Raw genomic sequence first — 20,253 nt, forward strand, 5'->3', positions numbered from 1 at the left:
TGTCTTTTAAAACCCCATTCACCACCTATTTTGATATACGATCCCTCTGTGGCTGTAAACCACACAACTATTGAAGCAAATTCTGGCAAAGTGAATGAAGTTCTTTTCCTAAGGGCAGAGAAGTTGCTTTTCTCAGGACGTCAGTGTTTGGCAGATCTGATTGTTGGAGATGATACAAAGAGAATCCCACAAATAGGAGCTCAGTGGAACTATTTTTATACCTGCCCATACTTCACAAATCTGCAGCATTAAAGTGCACAGAGACACGCTGTAATGTGTAGACAGTGAAACGGAAAGCGATTTCCTGGAAATCGCAGTATAAAGTACCATCAGCATGTTCATCTGAGCTGAGGAATCTCGAACTACCTGAGCAGTAAAGCCTGAAACTGGACTGATCTTATTCAAGGAAAACAGTTGTTTCATTTTACACCATTCACTTTGCTGAAGGTGGATTTTAAACTTCCATAACATTAATAGATAAATCTTAAGAAATCACACGTGACTAAGTCACTACCTATTGTGCTAAATAATGCAGCTGCAGTTGCAAACCACACAATTGCTGTGATGTAGAAAGACGAAAGTGAAAGAAGATCTGCCTCAGAAGCAGGGAAATTCCCTTATTCAGGACGTCAGAGTTCAGCAGAGTTCACTGCAGGAGATGATGCAAGCTGGAGAAGAGAATCCCCATAAATAGGAGCTCACTGGATGTCTGAGCATAACTTGTTTCAGCCGGGAACAGCTGCATTGAACAGAAGATCCTCCAGCAGTACCAAGTGGAAGATGGACCGAACAGCCACTGTAACCATCCTCATCCTCCTCCTGTGTGCCATTGCTGCACAGGGTATGTTGAGATAACTGAACATATTTTCAAATTTTTATTAAAATAATGCACAAAGTCTATGATATTGTGGGTCATGTACTATTTAACGAAAAAAATAAATACCTCCAGATCATTGTAAGTCTAATTCAGAAAGCTAGACAACCATTATAGAAAGAAATGCAACAGGATTTCCATTGTTTATGTGAACTGCAGCTACAATTCAATCTTTGTCAAAATAATGATGAAGCTGATATGCTGGAGTAATGACCAGCACGTTTTACAGGTTTTCTCTCCTTGGAGCAACAATGAAATCTGAGTGAATATAATCTTTCCTCAGGTGTTCCGATTCCAGGAACGGAAGGACGGTGCAGGTGCATTCAGACCAGCTTCGATGTTATTCATCCGAAGTTCATCAGGAGTTTGAAATACATTCCCAGTGGGTCGCACTGTGAGAGAGCAGAGATAATGTGAGTAAATGAGTCAGACTATTATCTTTAACTCTATTCCTTCACCGATGTTTATTTAATAAGCTGTGCACTTTAAGAGGGACATACTAGTTCTGTGAATTAAAATTGAAAGACTTTTTCTTTTCGCAGTGTCACTCTGAGAAATGAGAAGAAAGTGTGTGTGGATCCTGATGCCAAGTGGTTGCAGGCTCTCATGAGAGCCATGAAAGGTCAGTGTTTGGTGTTGGTCAACATTCATACTTTAGCTGCCAGGAAATGTAGATGTAATGAATTGTTGATGCCGTGTGACTGGTTCTTCATAGTGCAGGGTGCTGTCCGTTGATCCCTGCTTAACCTTCCCAGCACCACTAAGTATCTTCCAGTACCCTTCCTACTAGTGTGAGTCATAACCCAGAATATGTGCAAGTTATGGAGTCAGTGCTGGAACTGTGGTGGGGAAATGGAAGTAGGTTTGGTCACTATCACTATAACAATTGCAGGAGCAATGGCTGTTACCAAATATCACACATTTTACAACCCAGCTGAGCCCAACAAATGAAGAACAACTTTTATTCTGATTAGAGATGTTAGGTATAAAATATTAATTAGTGATTTTCCCCATAGGTTGCAGCGTAGTACAGGGGAAGTTGAGGAATAGATCACTTGGATGCCAGTTACAGAGAATGTATTGTCTTGGATGGTGTCCAGAGTATTGATAATGGCGTCATGGTTCCAGTTGGCTGTTACCCTTTGACACTTCTTTCTCCCTGATCATGCCCCAATTTCAGTCAAATGCTGCTAGTTACCCAATAATCGTACACCTGGCTTTCATCAGAGACTGGGAAATAAATACAGGGCTACTCTATCACAGGTTGCCAGTTCCCAACTGAGTCGACATGCCAGGGTCCTGTACTTGAGTTCTCCTCCGTCGCCCCTGTGTAACAAATCGAGCTACAGACAGTGTTCATACTCTAGAGTCTTGCCCTGTGCAGAGATTATAAGCTGAAAAATGAGTGTCAGAAGGTGACTCAACTCAGATGACTCCAGTAGATAGTGAATTGTTGATGCCACAGAAGACAGCAATGGCAATGCCAATGACAATTATTAGTGTCCTGACCTTAACACTGTCCTTGACATTACCATTGCTGTCTTCCCTAGCATCAACAGTTCGTTGTCTATTTTATACAGTATATGCTTATGCATTAACTTTCTGAGAAGTTGTAAGTAAAGTCAGAACTGAGATGGGGATCCAAAAGCGGAGGTTGGGTCACTGTAAAGCTACCAATCACAGGACCAGTATTCACTCCTTTTAGAACCCAGCTGAGTCCAAACAATGCAGACCTTTCTTTATTCAGTGTTGGTACATTAGGAATGTTTAATAGTGAATTTCCCCACAGGTTGCAGACACAGAACATGGGAGGTTGAGCGATTGATGGGTTAAGGTGCCAGTTAAGGAGAATGACTTGTTCTGATTGGTGTTGGAGCTGCACTGATTCAGGAATTAAAGATTGTTTATCACACACTAAAGTTGTGCCTGGTAGATAGTCGAATGGATGATAAATGGGTATCAGGATTGACTCTCTATCTTATAAATGCAGCTAGTAAGTTTGCGAAGGTAAAAATGATATTGCCAAGGATAGTCTTTGGGCCATTGCTAGGCCTGTTGGTTGGCATAAATGTTACTTGGCTTATATACATCCATACCTGAATTCTATCAAGGTCTTTATCTATGCTTGAAATGAGTCAGTTTGTGAGGAATTTGAAGTGGATTTGAACGCTGCTCAATGTATTTAGAATAATGCCCCTTCAAAAATCATTGACATATTACCAAGTTTCCAAAACATAGCAATCTGCTCCTCTTTGTGGAAAGTCAGTTTGAGAATTCTCGTAGTTCTTTTGCAGATGACATAGGATGCTGTATTACTGTGGGTAACAATGCAAATTATTGAATTTTATTTCAGGAGGCAAAAAACACAAATGAAAAAATTGAAGCCGCAAAAAGAAGAATTCATTTCCACCTCTGGATTATCCGACGGGGAATGATGGAAGCTCAGCCCCGGGTGCTAACTCAGTGATATCACCAACCCGTGGTTCATTCCAGTGTCTCCTCTTCATTGTCTTCTGAGAGTGATCTTGGAGTTCCTCTCTGTCACACGGCATGTCTACACCCTTCCGCACTACCTGTTTACATTTGAGGATGCCATGTGATATTTGTGTTAGACACTGTGCCAAGTCCAAAGTTTCTGTGGACATCTGTGGTAAATTTCGGACATGTGAGATGGACATCAGTTGTTAAGACTTAATGTTAATTCTAAGAGAAGGAGTTGAGGGTGAGGTTGGAGCAATGGTATTTATTAATTTCCATGGCTACCTTATTCAAAATGAATTTGGTTGACAAGGGAAGTCAGTGACCTCTGGGATAAAATTCACACACCGTTCACATCCCACCCTCTCCCTTTTGCTGCCTCTCTTTACAAACCCAGAAATGAAAGAGGATAAATCAGCCTATGTGCAAAGAAGGATTACCTTTTGGTTATTTCATTAATACTATCTGAGTCAGAATGTTGAAGATGTAAATAATTAAATCATTCCTCCTTTTTTCTTGAATATATGAAGTGATGCAGCATTGTTGCAATGATTTCTAGTGAAAACATTTGTAGACATCTTTGTTATTTAAAATCTTGCTACTCTGTAATACAGAAATGACAATATTGTTGACCAGTTCTGTTTGACTGAAGCACTTTTGTGCCAAAATGTAAGAACCAATAACTGCAAGTACCATACATGCCATTTCACAGCGCTGTTTATTGACCATTGACAATTCACTGAAACTGTAGTGCTTTCTGTGTAAAATGTCAAATTTTAGGATCTATCTGAAGTCTATGGGAGCAAATTTTCTGCAGTTGTAATTTTCATGTAAAGTACCTTCATTTTAGAAGGTAGTGCTGCTAATAGTCTGATAATTACTGGAGAAAATGAAACTTGTAAATAGGAACAAGTGATAGAAATGGTGATAGAAATCGTTGCCTTGAGGGCACTTTCACTGTCTGGACAGTTGATGTACTTAAAGCATTTAAGAAAATAAAATAAAGTGAACTTCTCATGAAGAACTTGTCGCGACCCTTTTCGAATTTTGAGTCCTAAGTTTCTGGTTTGTTTCACGGAGTTTCTTTAATTTACTCCACATCACACAAATGGTCTGGGCAGGCACTTGGCTCACACTGAGATAGCTGCACTACGAAGTGGAACCAGTGATGTTGCAGTTGTACAAATTGCCTACTCAACCCCAGGCGTTATGTGAGGAAAATTAAGGGATTAGAGATGTGCAATTTGGATTTAGCTGAGTAAAGAAGATGACTTTTGAACACTTGGTCTGTAATTCAACACAGGCAGGCAAGTTTCCCTTTGCAGTCAATAGGAAACTGGAACTGCTGCAGAGGGCTAAAGCTGACATGAAGTTTAGTTCAGGGTCAGCATGAGCCCATTAAATGTAAATTCTCTTATCATTACTTCATTGAATGTAGGCAAGAGGAACTGGTAATCCCAATTGTCCCTTAAATTCAATACCTGGGGGTGGATACTGTATCACAAGCAATAGGGTATGTGAGCGTGCGTAGGCATGTGTGTGTGAGCAAACACACTATACTCAATTACTCTAAATGTCTGCTCACTTCTTTGTGAGTATAAAATCCAGTGTAGCACAAGTAATTTTACAATTGCCTTGATCCCCCTGGGCACCGATTCTATGTAGTAGCTGAGGTGCAACTGTAGTTCACATTAAATGAACCTTAGTGCACATTTCCACTCCGCAATAGAAAGACCAAGAATATCTCAACGGGATTCTGAAGGTAAAGGTTCAACCATTTGGCGCCATGGCTCTGGCTGATTACATCATGCCGCCAGACGAGAGGAATGGTTTAAGATGGCGCTGGTGAATCTCAGCAACTTCTGGCTGGTGGCTATCGAAACAAGGTAAACAACTAAATTCATTGCTAACGGCACTTTTTCTGGCAAATGATTATCGCAAGTATTAGTCTGAAACTTACCTTTGGACTGGGAGGCAATTCAATGTGGCAGAGGCGAGATAGTGGGCTCGATGTCGAGAGCGAGGAAGACCCGAGGTCTGTCAGTTTAAGCACCGTGCTGAATCAGAAAGGTCAGGTGCAGCCGAATCGAGGCGGCAAGGTCCAGGCACCAGAGCATATCGAGGGTGATTGAATCCAATGTTTGGACGTCGATTCAGATGCTGGGCCAGATTGAAAAGATGAAGGTGTCGGGGCCTGAGGTGAGGGAATGTGCTGCTTCCACTCGCTACTCCGCAACGTTCCTTGGCTCACGTTCTTTGGCAGAGGACAACCAGAAACGGTCCCCTCTGTTCCCACGCATTGAATGCAGGAATTTATGATGAGGCTCATTACCACCTTCAATGTACCGGAGCAGCCTTCAGATGACTGAGGAACATGTTCAAGAGATCAAATGTGGCACAAAGTCCACAGTTGGCCAAGCAGCTGAAGGATAAGCAAACTGATGTACTCAATCACTCCCCCAGATCAAAGTCCTCAGTATTGGAGCATTTTTGAAATTCTGAGTGTATTTAATGAAGAGGAATTATGTCCCTGCCCATTGATGCTCTACTTACAGTAAGTCAGCCACATAAATTACATATATGACATTGAACTCACATGCTGGACATGATTCTTTGATGTGATCACTCAAGGCAGGAAAGGAAGATGAGGAATGGAATAGGGACCACACAGAAACTCTGAGCAAGTGACAGGGAGAGTACAAAACTTCACTAATGAACTCCCTCCCACCCCTCAGTTGAAGACACATTGACCTCAGTAACGGCATAAGGATCCACAGAGTAGTTCATTGTGATCTTCAGTCATGAGGCAGAGCCCAGGAGCAAGGACACAGACCAAGCTGGATAAATGAGACAGATCTCCTTTCCTTAGAGCTCTGGTGAATGAATTGTGTTCTGAAGCTGTTGCAATTGTTTCACAGATAACTTGAGTGTAGCAGGCATTTTTGATTCTGAATGTATTTAATGAAGAGGAGTTATGTACGTCAGCACTGCTGGTATTTAACTTACTGTAAGTCAGGTACATTCACTCTGCCACAGAATCCACACACCTGACACTACACTCCTAAATCAGACACTCCATTCCATGCTGAGTCATAGGAAGCAATTAGAAAGGAGGAGATGAAAAAATTCAAAATGTCCTTGAATCTTCCTTGAAGAAATGCAGCATCCCCACAGTGTCCTTGGAATCTTTGGACATTATCACCCGAGGTGGAGAAGCAGCATTGGTATTGTCTTGAGAGTCCATCTGTTTGAGACCACACAGAAACCCTGATGTAGTGACAGAATAAGCTTAGCATTCACCAATGACCACCGTTCTACACTCCATCAGGCAGTTCCTATCGAACACCAAACCCCATACGTGCACCTGCTCTTCAGACTGAGAAACCAAAAGAGTAGTATTTTGATTGAAGAGGTAACATAACATTTCCGACCACATCTGATATTGGAGCTGGATTGTAGTGGAATTTGACTGATGGTAAATATGTATTTGTTGTCTCCTATTTTGTGAGTCCATAAGCATTCTTCTGAGGAAGTTTGATGCTCAAATCCAATCTAGTGGGTCATCAAGTAATTTCTAGGATCTCCTCAGAACTGTTGGCATTTAAGAAACTAATTCATTTAGTGAGTGCTTCACAGGGTCTTTCACAGCAAGCTGGGTAAAAAAAAGTTCAGTAGTATGGAAAGGGCCGCATGAAAACAGAACACAAGAACATAATGGAAAGGGCATCCATGAGAAAGACAACCATTTTCTGACATGACTTTGAACTTGAAATGACAGCACCTGGCTGTTAAGTGCTGACCATCTAAGATAGATCTGCTTCTTGAAAGTTTAGATGTACAATATAATTGGTTGGTTTTCATAAACATTTAGAAGTATTTAATAAATTAGGAGTTCATTTTTCCGATACTTCCCAAAGACTCATCATCTCAGTTGATGGAGAACAATAAAACAATTGTAAAGATGAGATACACTTAGGACAGATTATTGTAGTTCCTTCCTCTGTATCAAAAACATGACACACCGGGGAATATTCCTACCATTAATTGCAAAAAATGTCCAATGAATTGCAGATGGGAACAAAGGCAGACTGAAATGTAGAACCACATGGAGCATAAAAAAAGTTGACTTCCTGAAAATAATGTGGGCTCACACACACACCGGCTCAGATTAACAGTGAACTTTTCTCATCCTAGTACATTGACAAGGGGAGGAGTCAACATGACTCCAGTCACTGCTACTTACAGATCAAGAAACCGAAACTTGAACCAGCTCCAGAAAGCCCTGATGATGGCATTTCATCAGTCAGAGTGAAAATGTTGGGACTGTTCTATCCATGTACAATCAGAACGTTGAAAGCACAGAGATATATCAAAGATACCCAAATTGCTTCAAGCGAGCAGAGGACACGTTTCTTGTAACTCAAACAGGAGAAAAGCTGCGGATGCTGGAAATCCAAACAACAGACACAAAATGCTGGAGGAACTCAGCGGCATCTATGGAAAAGAGTATAGTCGACGTTTCGGGCCAAGACCCTTCATCAGGACGCTTTTCCATAGACGCTGCCTGGCCTGCTGAGTTCCTACAGCATTTTGTGTGTGTTTCTTTAACTCACATGTTTCAGCTCAGGGCAGGGAGTAGTTCCAATTTATTATAATCCGTGCCAAATCTTTAAAAATCTGCATCCTGTGGGCTATCTGTAAAATGCAGAACTGAGTTACTGTGCAGACAATCTGAAACTGTGCATTGGAGAAAAATAATCAGTTCTCAAATCATCCAGCCTTGTAATGTGTGATTGTCAACAAAGAGGCTTTGACACTGATCAATATGTAGTTTGAATAAAAAGTGATTACAAACCGATCTGGTTGTAAATAGAGATGAGTACAGGTAATTTTTCCCTTGATGCAGAGGTGTAATAGGAACCATTGAACCAGCTGTTCCAATGAGAAAATTCCCAGCACATGTAAATGCCTGCTCCAACATCTGCACTTACCCCATCTTCCAACCACCGTAACAGTGATAGAGTTCCTCTTGACCTATCTACCGTGCCATGAGCTTCTGCATACAACACATCATTCTCCACCATCGCCAAAAGGATCCCACCACCAAACATGTCTTTACCTCCCTTCCTCTCTTTGCTTTCTGCAGAGATATCTCCCTTGGTGATCCCCTAGTCCATTCTTCCCTCTCCAGTAACCTCTCGCCAGGCACATATTCCTGCAAGAAGCCAAAGTGCTACACCTACCCATTCACCTGCTCCCTCACCTCTATTCATGGCCCCAAACAGTTCTTCCAGGTGAGGCAACACTTCACCTACAAACCTGCTTGGGTCAGCTATTGTGTCTGGTGCTCACAATTGGTGATTCGTTGTTGTTGTTGAGTTGGTAAGTCGGGTCTGACTCTTGATGACCTCATGGACCATAGGGTCCATAGGGTTTCCTGCCAAAATACGGAAGTAGTTTGCCAGGCCTTACGTTTGCACCGATACTGTTGCTGCCCACGTTGGCACCCAGCTGGGTCTGAACTCAGGACCATAGGCCTTGAAGTCCAGTGCTGATGTCACTACACCACCAGCCGAACCCACACTGGTGAGACCCTTCGTAAATTAGGGCTTGCATCAACGAGCACCTCTGCTCCACTTGCCGAAAGTGGAACTTCCCAGAGGCCAAGCATTTTAATTCTGATTCCCATTCCTGTTCCAACATGTCTGTCCATGGCTTCCTCTTGTACCACAATGAGGCCACCCTCAGGCTGGAAGAACAACACCCTAAGTTCCATCTAGGTAGCCTCCAAATTGATGGCATGAATATCGATTTTTCCTTCAGGTAAAAAAATTTCCCTTCCCCTCCTCTCTTCTTCTATTGCCCACTCTGGCCTCTTACTCTTTTCACCTGCCTATCACCTCCTTTTCAGTCCACTCCTCCTTTTCTTTCCCCCAAGCTCCACTCTCATCAGATTCCATCTTCTCCAGCCCTTTACCTTTCCCACCCACCTGGCTTCACCTATCACTTTTCAGCCAGTCTCCTTCCCCTCCCCAAGCTTTTTTATTCTGGCATCTTCCCCCTTCCTTCTCAGTCCTGAAGAGGGGTCTTAACCTGAAACGTCGAGTGTTTATTCAGTTCCATAGATGCTGCCTGACCTGCTGAGTTCCTCCAGTATTTTGTGGATTTCCAGCATCTGCAGAGTCTCATGTGCTTAGCATTTACCTCTGTAACTTTGACCCCTTTTAGCTTCAGTGTGGTTAACTCAAATGCAGTGAATTTGTTTCAAGTGGTTTTTTTGCTGTTCTTCTTCAGCCAATTAATTAAAGTAATCAATCGTTATAACTTTTAAGTGCTGGTTTAATTTTGCATGATCTCTTTCATGTTGTTCGCTGTTTCCCACTCTCAAGCTCTTCAGCCCCTGGTTCAGTCAGAGCTGTGGGTTATGCAGCTAAGTTTTCATGCAGGATGGCTTTGTTATCAGCGAATGCTACAGCATCTCAGCAGGTCTGAGTGTTTATATGGTGCACAAAGCTGAGCCAGGGTCGACCACAGCAAAACATCCCATCAAATCACTCAGAGTGATGATGACAGTGTTTGATTGTGCATTTTTTATGACCTGAAGTCTTATAAAGTTTATCCTGTTCAAGGTTGGGGCAGCTCCTTTGTTTAACAACAGCCACCTCCCGAGGTTGTAAAAATGAAAGTGGAGGAGTTCAAAAAATAAATATCATCCTCTTCCGGCACACGTCAAACAATGAAGAGTTGGGAATGCACTGTTACTGTGATGAACAGAGGATCGTTGCCGGAAAGCAAATTGGCAGTGAAGTCCCAGTTAAACAACCATTATTCTTACAAGCACGTGGTATGTTGAGATGTGTTTTATTTTCACTAATTGTATCAGCTGTCTGAATCAATGTTTACTCCTGTGTGTTCCTCAGAGATGGAAAATATTAAAAGGAAATATTTTATGACTGAAATCTGTCCTCAGAAGTTAAGTGGAGGGCAGTGAGGGAAAACTAAAGTGAGGTTGAGGACAGGAGTATAAAGGGCAAAGAACAGGAGGTCCAAAGATGCAACAAACGTAAATCCACAAGTTAAAGTTTGGTGTGACACAAGGCTGTTCACATTGCTTCTCATTGATAGGAGTGGAAGAGGTACATTGAACTGCAGAGTGATTGTTTCTAGAGCAAGTGTAGGCTCTTCAAGGAACTTTGGCTCAGGGTTGCTGGGCTAGAGTCTGCAGGAGAGACATGGTATTCCAAGTGACAGTCACAACCTGGGGATAGATTCCACAAAGTCGATCTGTGGTCTGGGATAGGATTTTGTAATTGCACAAGAGTGAGGTAGAAGGTAAAAATTCATCCCTTCCCATTAATGAGAAGGGTCAATATTCTTGCTCACTTTTCAGATGAGGATGGGGTCTGTGGGAAGGAGGTACACAACACTCATGACATCGTACCACAGTCTGTAGATCAAATGGGGAGGGGAAACTGCTATGTAGCTGTCAGGGTGTAAGTATGATTAGGAGACCAGACACTGTCCTATGAGACCAGAGGTTCACACTCTGACAAGATGCTTCACCTGCTGTGTTCCTGCTGTATTTTGTGTTTTTAAGAAAATAGTATTGTAGTTGAGATCAGATATCGAATGGCCAGGGGACTGAAAGCTATTCTATACAGGAAAAATTGAGAGCCTGAAGGTTTACATACACAAAACTTCTGATAAAACCCTGGCACAGACAACTGTCAGCTTCCGACTCAGCACTTTGAACATCTGGGAACTGGCTGTGATTCAGGAACCTCCAGATGTTTAAGTGCTGAGATGCTCAGGGACGGAGTCAGAGAATTTTATTTGTTGAACAATATGGGACACTAACATCTGCATATTTTTCTTCCATTGCAATCTGAATTATCCTGGATTATTCTGAAATGAAAACTAGATGAGAACATTGTAGAAGGGGCTTCAACAAGTGTTTGGTGGGAAAGAGATTACTGAAGAGGAGGGTACGATTAGAAGACCAGACGCACAAGACTGCCTGTGTTGCTCTGTTATTTTGCATGTGCTTTTCAGAATAGAGTAATGTAGTTGACAACAGGTATGGAATGGCTGGGAGACTGTTATATATGAGGATATACAGCAAAGACTGAGATTCTTGAAGGTTTATGTACACACAGCCCATGATAAGGCCCTGGAAGAGGAGGGATACTGTCAGTAAAATGTGCTCTGTAGTGTGGAGCAGACGCTGGGATTTGCAGACACTGGGGGTGAGGCAATGAGTGTTTGCTCTGTTGCAACTGAGTGAGGCCAGCAGACCAAAAATTAAAATGTGAACACTGAGATGGATCAGAATATCTCAGCAAATCTGAGTGTTTATATGGTGCACAAAGCTGAGCCAGGGTCGACCACAGCAAAACATTCTATCAAATCACTCAGATAATGGAGTGACGATGACAATGTTTGATTGTGCATTTTATATGACCTGAAGTCTTATAAAAATTATCCTTCTCAAGGTTAGGGCAGCTCCTTTGTTTAACAACTGTCACTTCCTGAGGTTGTAAAAATGAAAGTGGAAGAGTTCAATAAATAAATATCATCCTCTTTCTGGCACACGTCAAACAACGGAGAGTTAAGGATGCAGTCTGATTGTGAGGAGCAGAGGATCTTTTGCCAGACTGCTGATCGGCAGTGAAGTCCCCGTTAAGCAGCTCTGTGACAGTGACAACAATTATTCTTTGACACACACGGTATGTGTTTTATTTTTGCTGATTTGTACTAGATGCCTGATTCCATGTTTATCCCCTGTGCATTCAGGAAACTTTAGATCAGCAACAATGAACTGGATGGAGTCTGTCGGAGAGCTACCTGTGTACATTGTGTTCCAGGAGACACACAGGCAACGATCAGACCCTGAAGCTGAAAAACCCTGAAGCTGGTGAAGCACCACAAATGCAGGTGGAGCACTTTGCACTTAAAACCATAGGAGCAGAGTGAGGCCATTCACATTGAGTCTGCTCCGCCATGTCATTATGGCGATCCATTTCCCTCTCAACATCTAGGGTCAGACTATCTTTCAGGAGCCCCCAAACCTTTAAGCTCAGTGCTGAGGTGCTCATGGTGGGGGCAGAGATGAGCTTTGTTGGAAAGATGAGGTCCCTGATATCTGCACAAGCTGAATTATTCTGGGAGATTTTGAGATGAAACCTGGTTTGAAACGCTGTATTGAGGCTTCAGCTAGAAGAAGATGAGGATGAGCTTGTGGAGCAAGAGGACATTGGTAATATGAGTTCTGTACTGCGGAGCTTGCTCTGGGATTTGCAGAACACGTGGTACAGAGAACAGTACATGTGTTTTTTATTATTGTGTCCTTTACCTTAATTTGTGTTTTGTGCTGCATTGGATCCGCAGTAACAATTATTTTGTTCTCTTTTCATTTATGTACTGGAATGACATTGAAAAGCCTTGAAAGCAGAGGCTTAAACTCCAGTCGGTGGTTAACATGCTTTCCTGAGCTACAGAATTTTCAAGCCTATGAGAAGTAAAGCCCGGAACTGGATTATTTGAGCGTGAAAGAAAAAAGTTGCTTTAATTTGCAGCATTCACTTTGATCAAGGTGAATTTTATACTTCTTTCCAAAAAATTGACAAATAACTCTTCAGAAATCAGAATCGTGTTCAATATCATCGATATAGGTCATGGAATGTGTTAACTTTGTGGCAGCAGTACAATGTAATACACGATAAATGTAGAAAAAACTGTGCGTACCTATATAAATATTCATTATTTCATTGTGATGGTACTTAACTCCATTATTTTTGTCTTAGCGCTTGTTGAGGTTTGAGCAAAGCATAGAAAAGTTTCAGGGCCTGCTTGCACTCAGCCCCGAAATTGGACCGTTGAGTCAACTGAGCGGTATTCGTTTTGTATTTAGTCATTCGATTCAGCTGCAGTGTAGGCTTCGTTTTCCATTTGACAGTTTTTAGTAAACGACCCTGTTGGCCTAGCATTAACTGTTTTCTTTTCCCTCTAACTCTGTTTGCATTAAAGTCTACGAACAATCGACCTGCTTCAGAGTCTCTTGCCGCATTTGGGCCCTATCTGAATGTAGTGAGATTTATAGCTGCATTGGGACCAGGTTAGATCCTCAGTGGCTAGGAGGGCCGAGATGGCTTGTTTCCCTGCTGTGATTGTTATATGGTTATATTGACAAACAGGATCTTGAAATTGCTCACTCTCTCCACTTCTGAGTCCTCTATGGGGATTGGTTTGTGTACCCTCGTCTTACCCTTTCTGACGTCATCAGACAGCTCTTCAGTCTTACTGATGTTGAGTGTACGGTTGTTGATGCGGCACCACTCCACTAGTTGGTATTTCTTGCTCCTGTATGTCCTTTTCGTCACTATCTGAGATTCTGCCAACAATGACTGTACCATCAGCAAATGTATAGGTGGTATTTGAGCTATGCCTAGCGTCACAGTCATGGTTGTAAGAGTAGAGCAGTGGGCTAAGCACACACCCTTGGGACGTGCCAGTGTTGATTATCAGTGAGGTGAAGATGTTATTACCAATCTGCACAGACTGTGGTCTTCTGGTTTGGAAGTCGAGGATCCATTTGCAGAGGGAGGTACAGAGGCCCAGGTTTTGTAGTCTTTTGGCATGAGTGTAGGAGTGAAGGTGGTAAACTCTGAACTATAGCCAATAGGGTGCATCTAGGCATAGGCGTTTGTACTGTCCAGGTGATTCAAGGTCAAGTGGAGATGCACTGAGAACACATCCTATTGACCTATTGACATCAATAGACATATTGCGACAATAAACAAATTGCAGTGGGTCCAAATCCTTGCAGAGGCAGGGCTTGAATCCAGCCATGACCAAACTCTCAAAGCACTGGAAAGAGAGAATCTGCAGGTGCTGGAAATCAAAGTAATTCACACAAAACGCCGGAGGGACTCAGCAGGCCAAGCAGCATCCATGGAAAAGAGTAAACAGTCAATGTTTCTGGTCGGGACCCTTCATCAGGACTGATAACAGTGATAAGAGATCAGATTAGAAGATTAGAAGGTGTGGGGAGGAGAGGAAGAAGTACAAGGTAGCATGTGGTAGGTGAAACCGGCAGAGAGGAAGGTGAAAAGTAAAGAGCTGTGAAGTCAGTTGGTTGAAGAGATACGGGGTACAGAGAGATAAAGAGATAGAAAGAATGCTTAATCAAAAATATATTTACAATATTAAACAACTATTTCTGAAATATTAAATACACAACTGATTGGTAACTGTAACATAACAGGTCTCAATTCATTTAATTCTGGAGTGGGCATCAATGCATCAGTGAAATTTAAGAGAGGATGCATGGATATTTGATAGCAGTCACGAGGAAATCTGCAGATGCTGGAAATTCAAACAACACACACAAAATGCTGGTAGAAAACAGCAGGCCAGGCAGCATCTATATGGAGAAGCGCTGTTGACGTTTCGGGCCAAGACCCTTCGTCAGGATTAACTGAAAGGTAAGATAGTAAGAGATTTGAAAGTTGTGGGGGGAGGGAGAAATGTGAAATGATAGGAGAAGACCGGAGGGGGTGGGGTGAAGCTAAGAGCTGGAAAGGTGATTGGTGAAAGTGATACAGAGCTGGAGAAGGGAAAGGATCATGGGACGGGAGGCCTAGGGAGAAAGAAAGGGGAAGGGGGGAGCACCAGAGGGAGATGGAGAACAGGCAAACAACTAAATATGTCAGAGATGGGGTAAGAAGAAGACGAGGGGCATTAACGGAAGTAAGAGAAGTCAATGTTTATGCCATCAGGTTGGAGGCTACCCAGCTGGTATATAAGGTGTTGTTCCTCCAACCTGAGTTTGGATTCATTTTGACAGTAGAGGAGGCCATGGATAGACATATCAGAATGGGAATGGGACGTGGAATTAAAATGTGTGGCCACTGGGAGATCCTGCTTTTTCAAAGTGCCCTTCTGGCACTTATCCTTGTAAATGGAGCAAGTGTTACACCTGCCCTTACACTTCCTCCCTCACCACCATTCAGGGCCCCAGACAGTCCTTCCAGGTGAGATGACACTTCACCTGTGAGTCGGCTGGTGTGGTATACAGCGTCCGGTGCTCCCGGTGTGGCCTTTTATATATTGCTGAGACCTGACACAGAATGCGACACTGTTTTGCTGAACACTTACGGTCGGTCCGCCAGTAAAAGCAGGATCTTCCAGTGGACGGTATCAAAACAAAATACTGATAATTACTGTAAAAGAGCAGCTGAGAAAGGAAAACAATTTCTGCCATTGAAGGTACTGTTATGTTGAGGTGTAGGAATCTCTTGGCTGACAAGTGCTGGTTGTCTAAGATGTGCTTCTGTGGTGAATTTTAGACATGCAGATTAATGTACCAACTTTCACAAACTAATATTGTCAGAAGAATTTCATTTATTAAGAGGTCATTGTGTAATACCTCCCACAGGATTCATCATCTCTTCTGACGGTGATTAAATAAAATGTCTATATAGATGAGACACACTTTAGAACAGATTATTTCATTTCATTCCTTCATGCTGTAACATGTTCTCCTTGGGAACAGTGTTATTGTAATACATTTCCAATGATTAGTAGGTGGAAGCAAGACACAGTTTAAGACACAGAAGCCCATGGAGTATAAAAGAAGCAGGTTTCCTGGAAATCACGTGATCTCTCACACACTGGTTGCACACTGACAGTGAACTTCCTTCACCCTTGTACCTCCCCAAGGGGAGGAGTCACCATGAACCCAGTGTCTGCATTTCACTAATCTGGGAACTAAAACTTGAACCAGCTCCAGAAAGCCTGAAGCTGATATTTCATCACTCTCGGACAATGAGCACAATGAACTCTTGTTGCTGCAGCAAATATTCCAGCAAAGGCCTTAAACCATCATCCATGATATTTTACACATTAGGCCGGTCAGTTCATCATGAGAGTTCCTTGGAAAGTGAACAGAGCTGGAAAGTGTAAGTACAGGACTGGAGGTGTTGTATCAGAAAGCCCAGAGTATATGGAACAAGGACTTGCAGCACAGCTGCAGATTGGCAGAGATGATGTTGTAGGCATCACGGAATCATGGCTGAAAGAGTACAGCTGGGAGCTTAATGTCCATTGTAAATCAGGTAGATGGAATAAACTGAAATGTGGTTGTCCTGGACCGTTCAGTTAATATTGGTACCCTCTAGGAATAGAATCCTACATGTGTTATGCTTGTTCATAATAAAGATAAACTTGACACGCTAAATCCTGACTACTTTATGTAACTCAACTGTGTTCAACTGTGAGCACATATGATCAAGTCACTATCGAAGCTTCCAGCTCCTGTTGAACTACCTGCATAGCTCACTGGAAAATGTAGTTCTTTATTAAATAGCCATGTAATTTCACATCTTACCCCTTTAAGGAAAAGAAAACACAATACTATGTCCTCATCAACATGCATGGAACAATAATCCTGCTTACCTACATTAACTTCAATTGCAGTAAGTGATTAGAGTCCTTCAACTACTCTGCAAATTTCAGTTAGTCTCTGAGGTGTTTTAAGGATCCTTTTAGGTTCGCTATTTTTCCCACAGGCTGCATTTAGCGCATTAATATGTATGTCATTCTCAGAACTCTGATCAACATGTTCATTTTTTCACATCTGTCTGCCTAGATCCGATCTGTCTGTTTCTGTTCTTGTTCTTGTGTGAGCATCATTTGCTCCACATCCACCACAACAGAACCCTGGACTGCATCCACATTATCAGTGAGCCTTCGCAAAAGTTCCAACTGATCTGTCTCAATTCACAGAGCTCGTCCAGTTGAATGCGTATCATAGATAGCCATCTCCTCCTCTTGGTTTGTGTTGAACTGTTGCTGTTGTTCTGATACTGGGGACTGCGTGGTCTCCCCATCTTCCATTCTATTTTTCCCCTTCAACTCCGGAGAGGGTTGCAGAGAAATTGTTGATTTCCTGTCGTTAACTGAAAGTTGATGAGAGACAGATTGTGAACCAAAGATGCAAGATGTGGAAGCAAGACTGGTGACTTCTTCATCATGATCACTCTGATTAGCTGTGGCATCCTGACTGTCGTGCTGGTGTAGCTGGTGCAGATGTCTATGGAAGGTGGAGTTCTTGTGCCTCTCTTGCATAGCCTCTTGATGCCGTTACGTCAGGGAGCATCCAGGCCCCTCAGAGGCATCCGCATACTCTCCCATAAGTGAAGTATAGGCATCTTCGGTCTGTGAAGCCACGACAAAAATTATTTTCACCAGGTTGAGCTTTTCACATGCACTATGACCTTGTGTTTGAAGGTCACTATACAGCCCACTTTTTCTGGTACAGCCTGCCACTTTTAACTTCACTGGGTAAATCTTGCTCTGTACTTGTGAGAGTCGTGTATGGATTACAGATTTACCTGGGCTCTGGTAGCAAGCTTGAATGGAATTACAGTCTCATTCACAGTCACTGGAACACTCCACATTGCTTTACTAGTACCAGCAGGCTGTAGAGAATCCACAAAGTCTTCCTCCATTTCCTTATCAACTATGTGAAGCTTTCTCTTGGCAGCTCCAGCTTCACAGCACATTGCAAAATGTCACGAGGTGGGGACAAGGGAGCTGGGAGAGGACCCACACACAGGACACAAACACGTCTTTCTTAGGTTCAATAAAATAGCGTTTATTACTCGCTACACAGAAGATCGGGAAATCGAGGACAAAGAGGAACACAAACCTCGGACGAGGGGACTAGGGACCTGGAATCAGGGAACTGGGAACGCCGCGGACCTTGGACTTGGAGACCGGAACCTTGATTCACCGCCGCCAGACACTTGGACACCATGGATTGCTGCAGCCAGAAACGTGGACACCAAAACACAGGACAAGGAATCTTGAACCAGGACTGCTCCTTCAGCTCAGGCATCGAGCTGGGACTCTTTGAAGGGGTAGAAACAGACACTGGGCATGACATCAAGCTGGGACTCCACCTTTCACTCAGGCACCGAGCCGGGATGCTTCGAAGGGTAGACATGGACAAGGGGCTTGAACGTTGAGTCAGGACTCCACCTTCAGCTCAGGCACCGAGCTGGGACTCTTCTTTGGGGGATAGACACGGACAAGGGGCATGAACGTCGAGTCAGGACTCCACCTTCAGCTCAGGCACCGAGCTGGGACTCTTCTTTGGGGGATAGACACGGACAAGGGGCATGAACGTTGAGTCAGGACTCCACCTTCAGCTCAGGCACCAAGCTGGGACTCTTCTTTGGGGGATAGACACAGACAAGGGGCATGAACGTCGAGCTGGGACTCTTCGAAGAGGTAGAAACAGACACTGGGCATGACATCGAGCTGGGACTCCACCTTCCACTCAGGCACCGAGCCGGGATGCTTCGAAGGGTAGACATGGACAAGGGGCTTGAATGTCGAGTCAGGACTCCACCTTCCACTCAGGCATCGAGCCTGGACTCTTCTTCAGGGGTAGACACGACAAGGGGCATAAACGTCGAGTCAGGACTCCACCTTTAATTCACTCCTGGCAGATTGACCTTGCCTGGACCCACTCTGGTGATGGAAGATGAATTGCTGGTACTCCGATGCGGGCTGGATCACTCTGGTGACGGAAGGTGAATTGCTGGTACTCCGATGTGGGCTGGGTCACTCTGGTGATGGAAGATGAATTGCTGGTACTCCGATGCGGGCTGGGTCACTCTGGTTTGTCGTAGCAGCGGGGGTGACTTGCGAAGGCTTCTGAACACTCTCGCCCCGAACGGCTAAAGCCGGGGGCCTATAAGCTGCCGGTTCGGGTCGAGGGTAGATTACCATGATTGCCAAGCTCAAGGGACATGTGAAACGGAATTAGAAGGGAACAAGGCGTCAATGATCCGGATCGCAACCTAACTAAATTTAAAGGGGAACCATTCAGGACTATGACATAAAATGATTGTTCTTGATATGGGAACTGTAGTTCCTTCAATCGCAGGAGTCTGCAGAAAGTGGTGCGGACAGCCCAGCACATCTGTAGATGTGAACTTCCCACTATTAAAGACATTTACAGAGACAGGCGTGTAAAAAGGGCCCGAAGGATCACTGGGGACCCGAGTCACCCCAACCATAAACTGATCCAGCTGCTACAATCCAAGAAATGGTACCACAGCATAAAAGCCAGGACCAACTGACTCCGGGACATCTTCGACCACCAGGCCATCAGACTGCTTAACTCATGCTGACACAACTGTATTTCTATGTTACATTGACTATCCTGTTGTACACACTATTTATTATAAATTACTAGTAATAGCACGTTACACGTTTAGAGGAAGACGTAATGTAAAGAGTTTTAGTCCTCATGTATGTGAAGGATGTAATAAAGTAAATTCAGTTCATCTCTACCACGACCCCGGGAGCACATTCCAGGATTCCCCGCTCTGTGCAATACACCTCTCTACACAACTGCTTTGAAGTTACATCCTCTCACCTTAAATACATGCCCACTGGTATTAAATAAGTTGACTCTTCTTCAGTAGTACTGGCTGTCTACTCTGGCTATGCTTCTCATAGTCTTAGAAACTATCAGGTCTTCACTCAGCCTCCAGTGATCCAGAGAAACTCCCCGAGTCTGTCTAACCTCTCATTATAGGACAGTCCCTCCACTCCAGGCAGTAACAGGGAGGGGGCTGGAGAAAGGAATTACTGAAAGTTGGAGAAATCGATCATTATGCTGTCGTTGGAGGTTACGATAGATGGAATATGAGGCATTTCAGCTCTAACAGGGCGTCCTCGTTGGGGCTGATATGTTGGAATGGGAATGGGAATTGAAATGATCAGCCAACGAGAAATTCTGCTTCTTGAAGGTGGAGCTTTAATGCTCAACAAAGTCGTCCCCAATGTACATTGGGTTTCATCAATAAAGAGGAGGCTGCATTGGG

The 20,253-nt window shown here is 43.4% G+C and overlaps 1 protein-coding gene across 1 annotated transcript; it reads left to right on the forward strand.

The window, feature by feature from the left end:
* Positions 1-734: 734 nt before the first annotated feature.
* LOC132404357 (interleukin-8-like) lies at positions 735-4,331 on the forward strand. Its single transcript, XM_059988502.1, has 4 exons — positions 735-841; positions 1,158-1,287; positions 1,417-1,496; positions 3,228-4,331. The coding sequence occupies exons 1-4, from the start codon at positions 781-783 to the stop codon at positions 3,245-3,247; spliced, it is 291 nt and encodes a 96-aa protein (XP_059844485.1). The 5' UTR covers positions 735-780; the 3' UTR covers positions 3,248-4,331.
* Positions 4,332-20,253: the final 15,922 nt, after the last annotated feature.

The sequence above is a fragment of the Hypanus sabinus genome, chromosome 14, assembly GCF_030144855.1.
Source record: "Hypanus sabinus isolate sHypSab1 chromosome 14, sHypSab1.hap1, whole genome shotgun sequence".
Taxonomy (NCBI): Eukaryota; Metazoa; Chordata; class Chondrichthyes; order Myliobatiformes; family Dasyatidae; genus Hypanus; species Hypanus sabinus.

Excerpts from the sequence above, each read along its gene's own strand:
- LOC132404357 (XM_059988502.1), top strand. The coding sequence starts at position 781 with ATGGACCGAACAGCCACTGTAACCATCCTCATCCTCCTCCTGTGTGCC. Across the intron at positions 1,288-1,416 it reads TGTGAGAGAGCAGAGATAAT|TGTCACTCTGAGAAATGAGA; the intron begins GTGAGTAAATGA and ends TTCTTTTCGCAG. Across the intron at positions 1,497-3,227 it reads TCTCATGAGAGCCATGAAAG|GAGGCAAAAAACACAAATGA; the intron begins GTCAGTGTTTGG and ends ATTTTATTTCAG.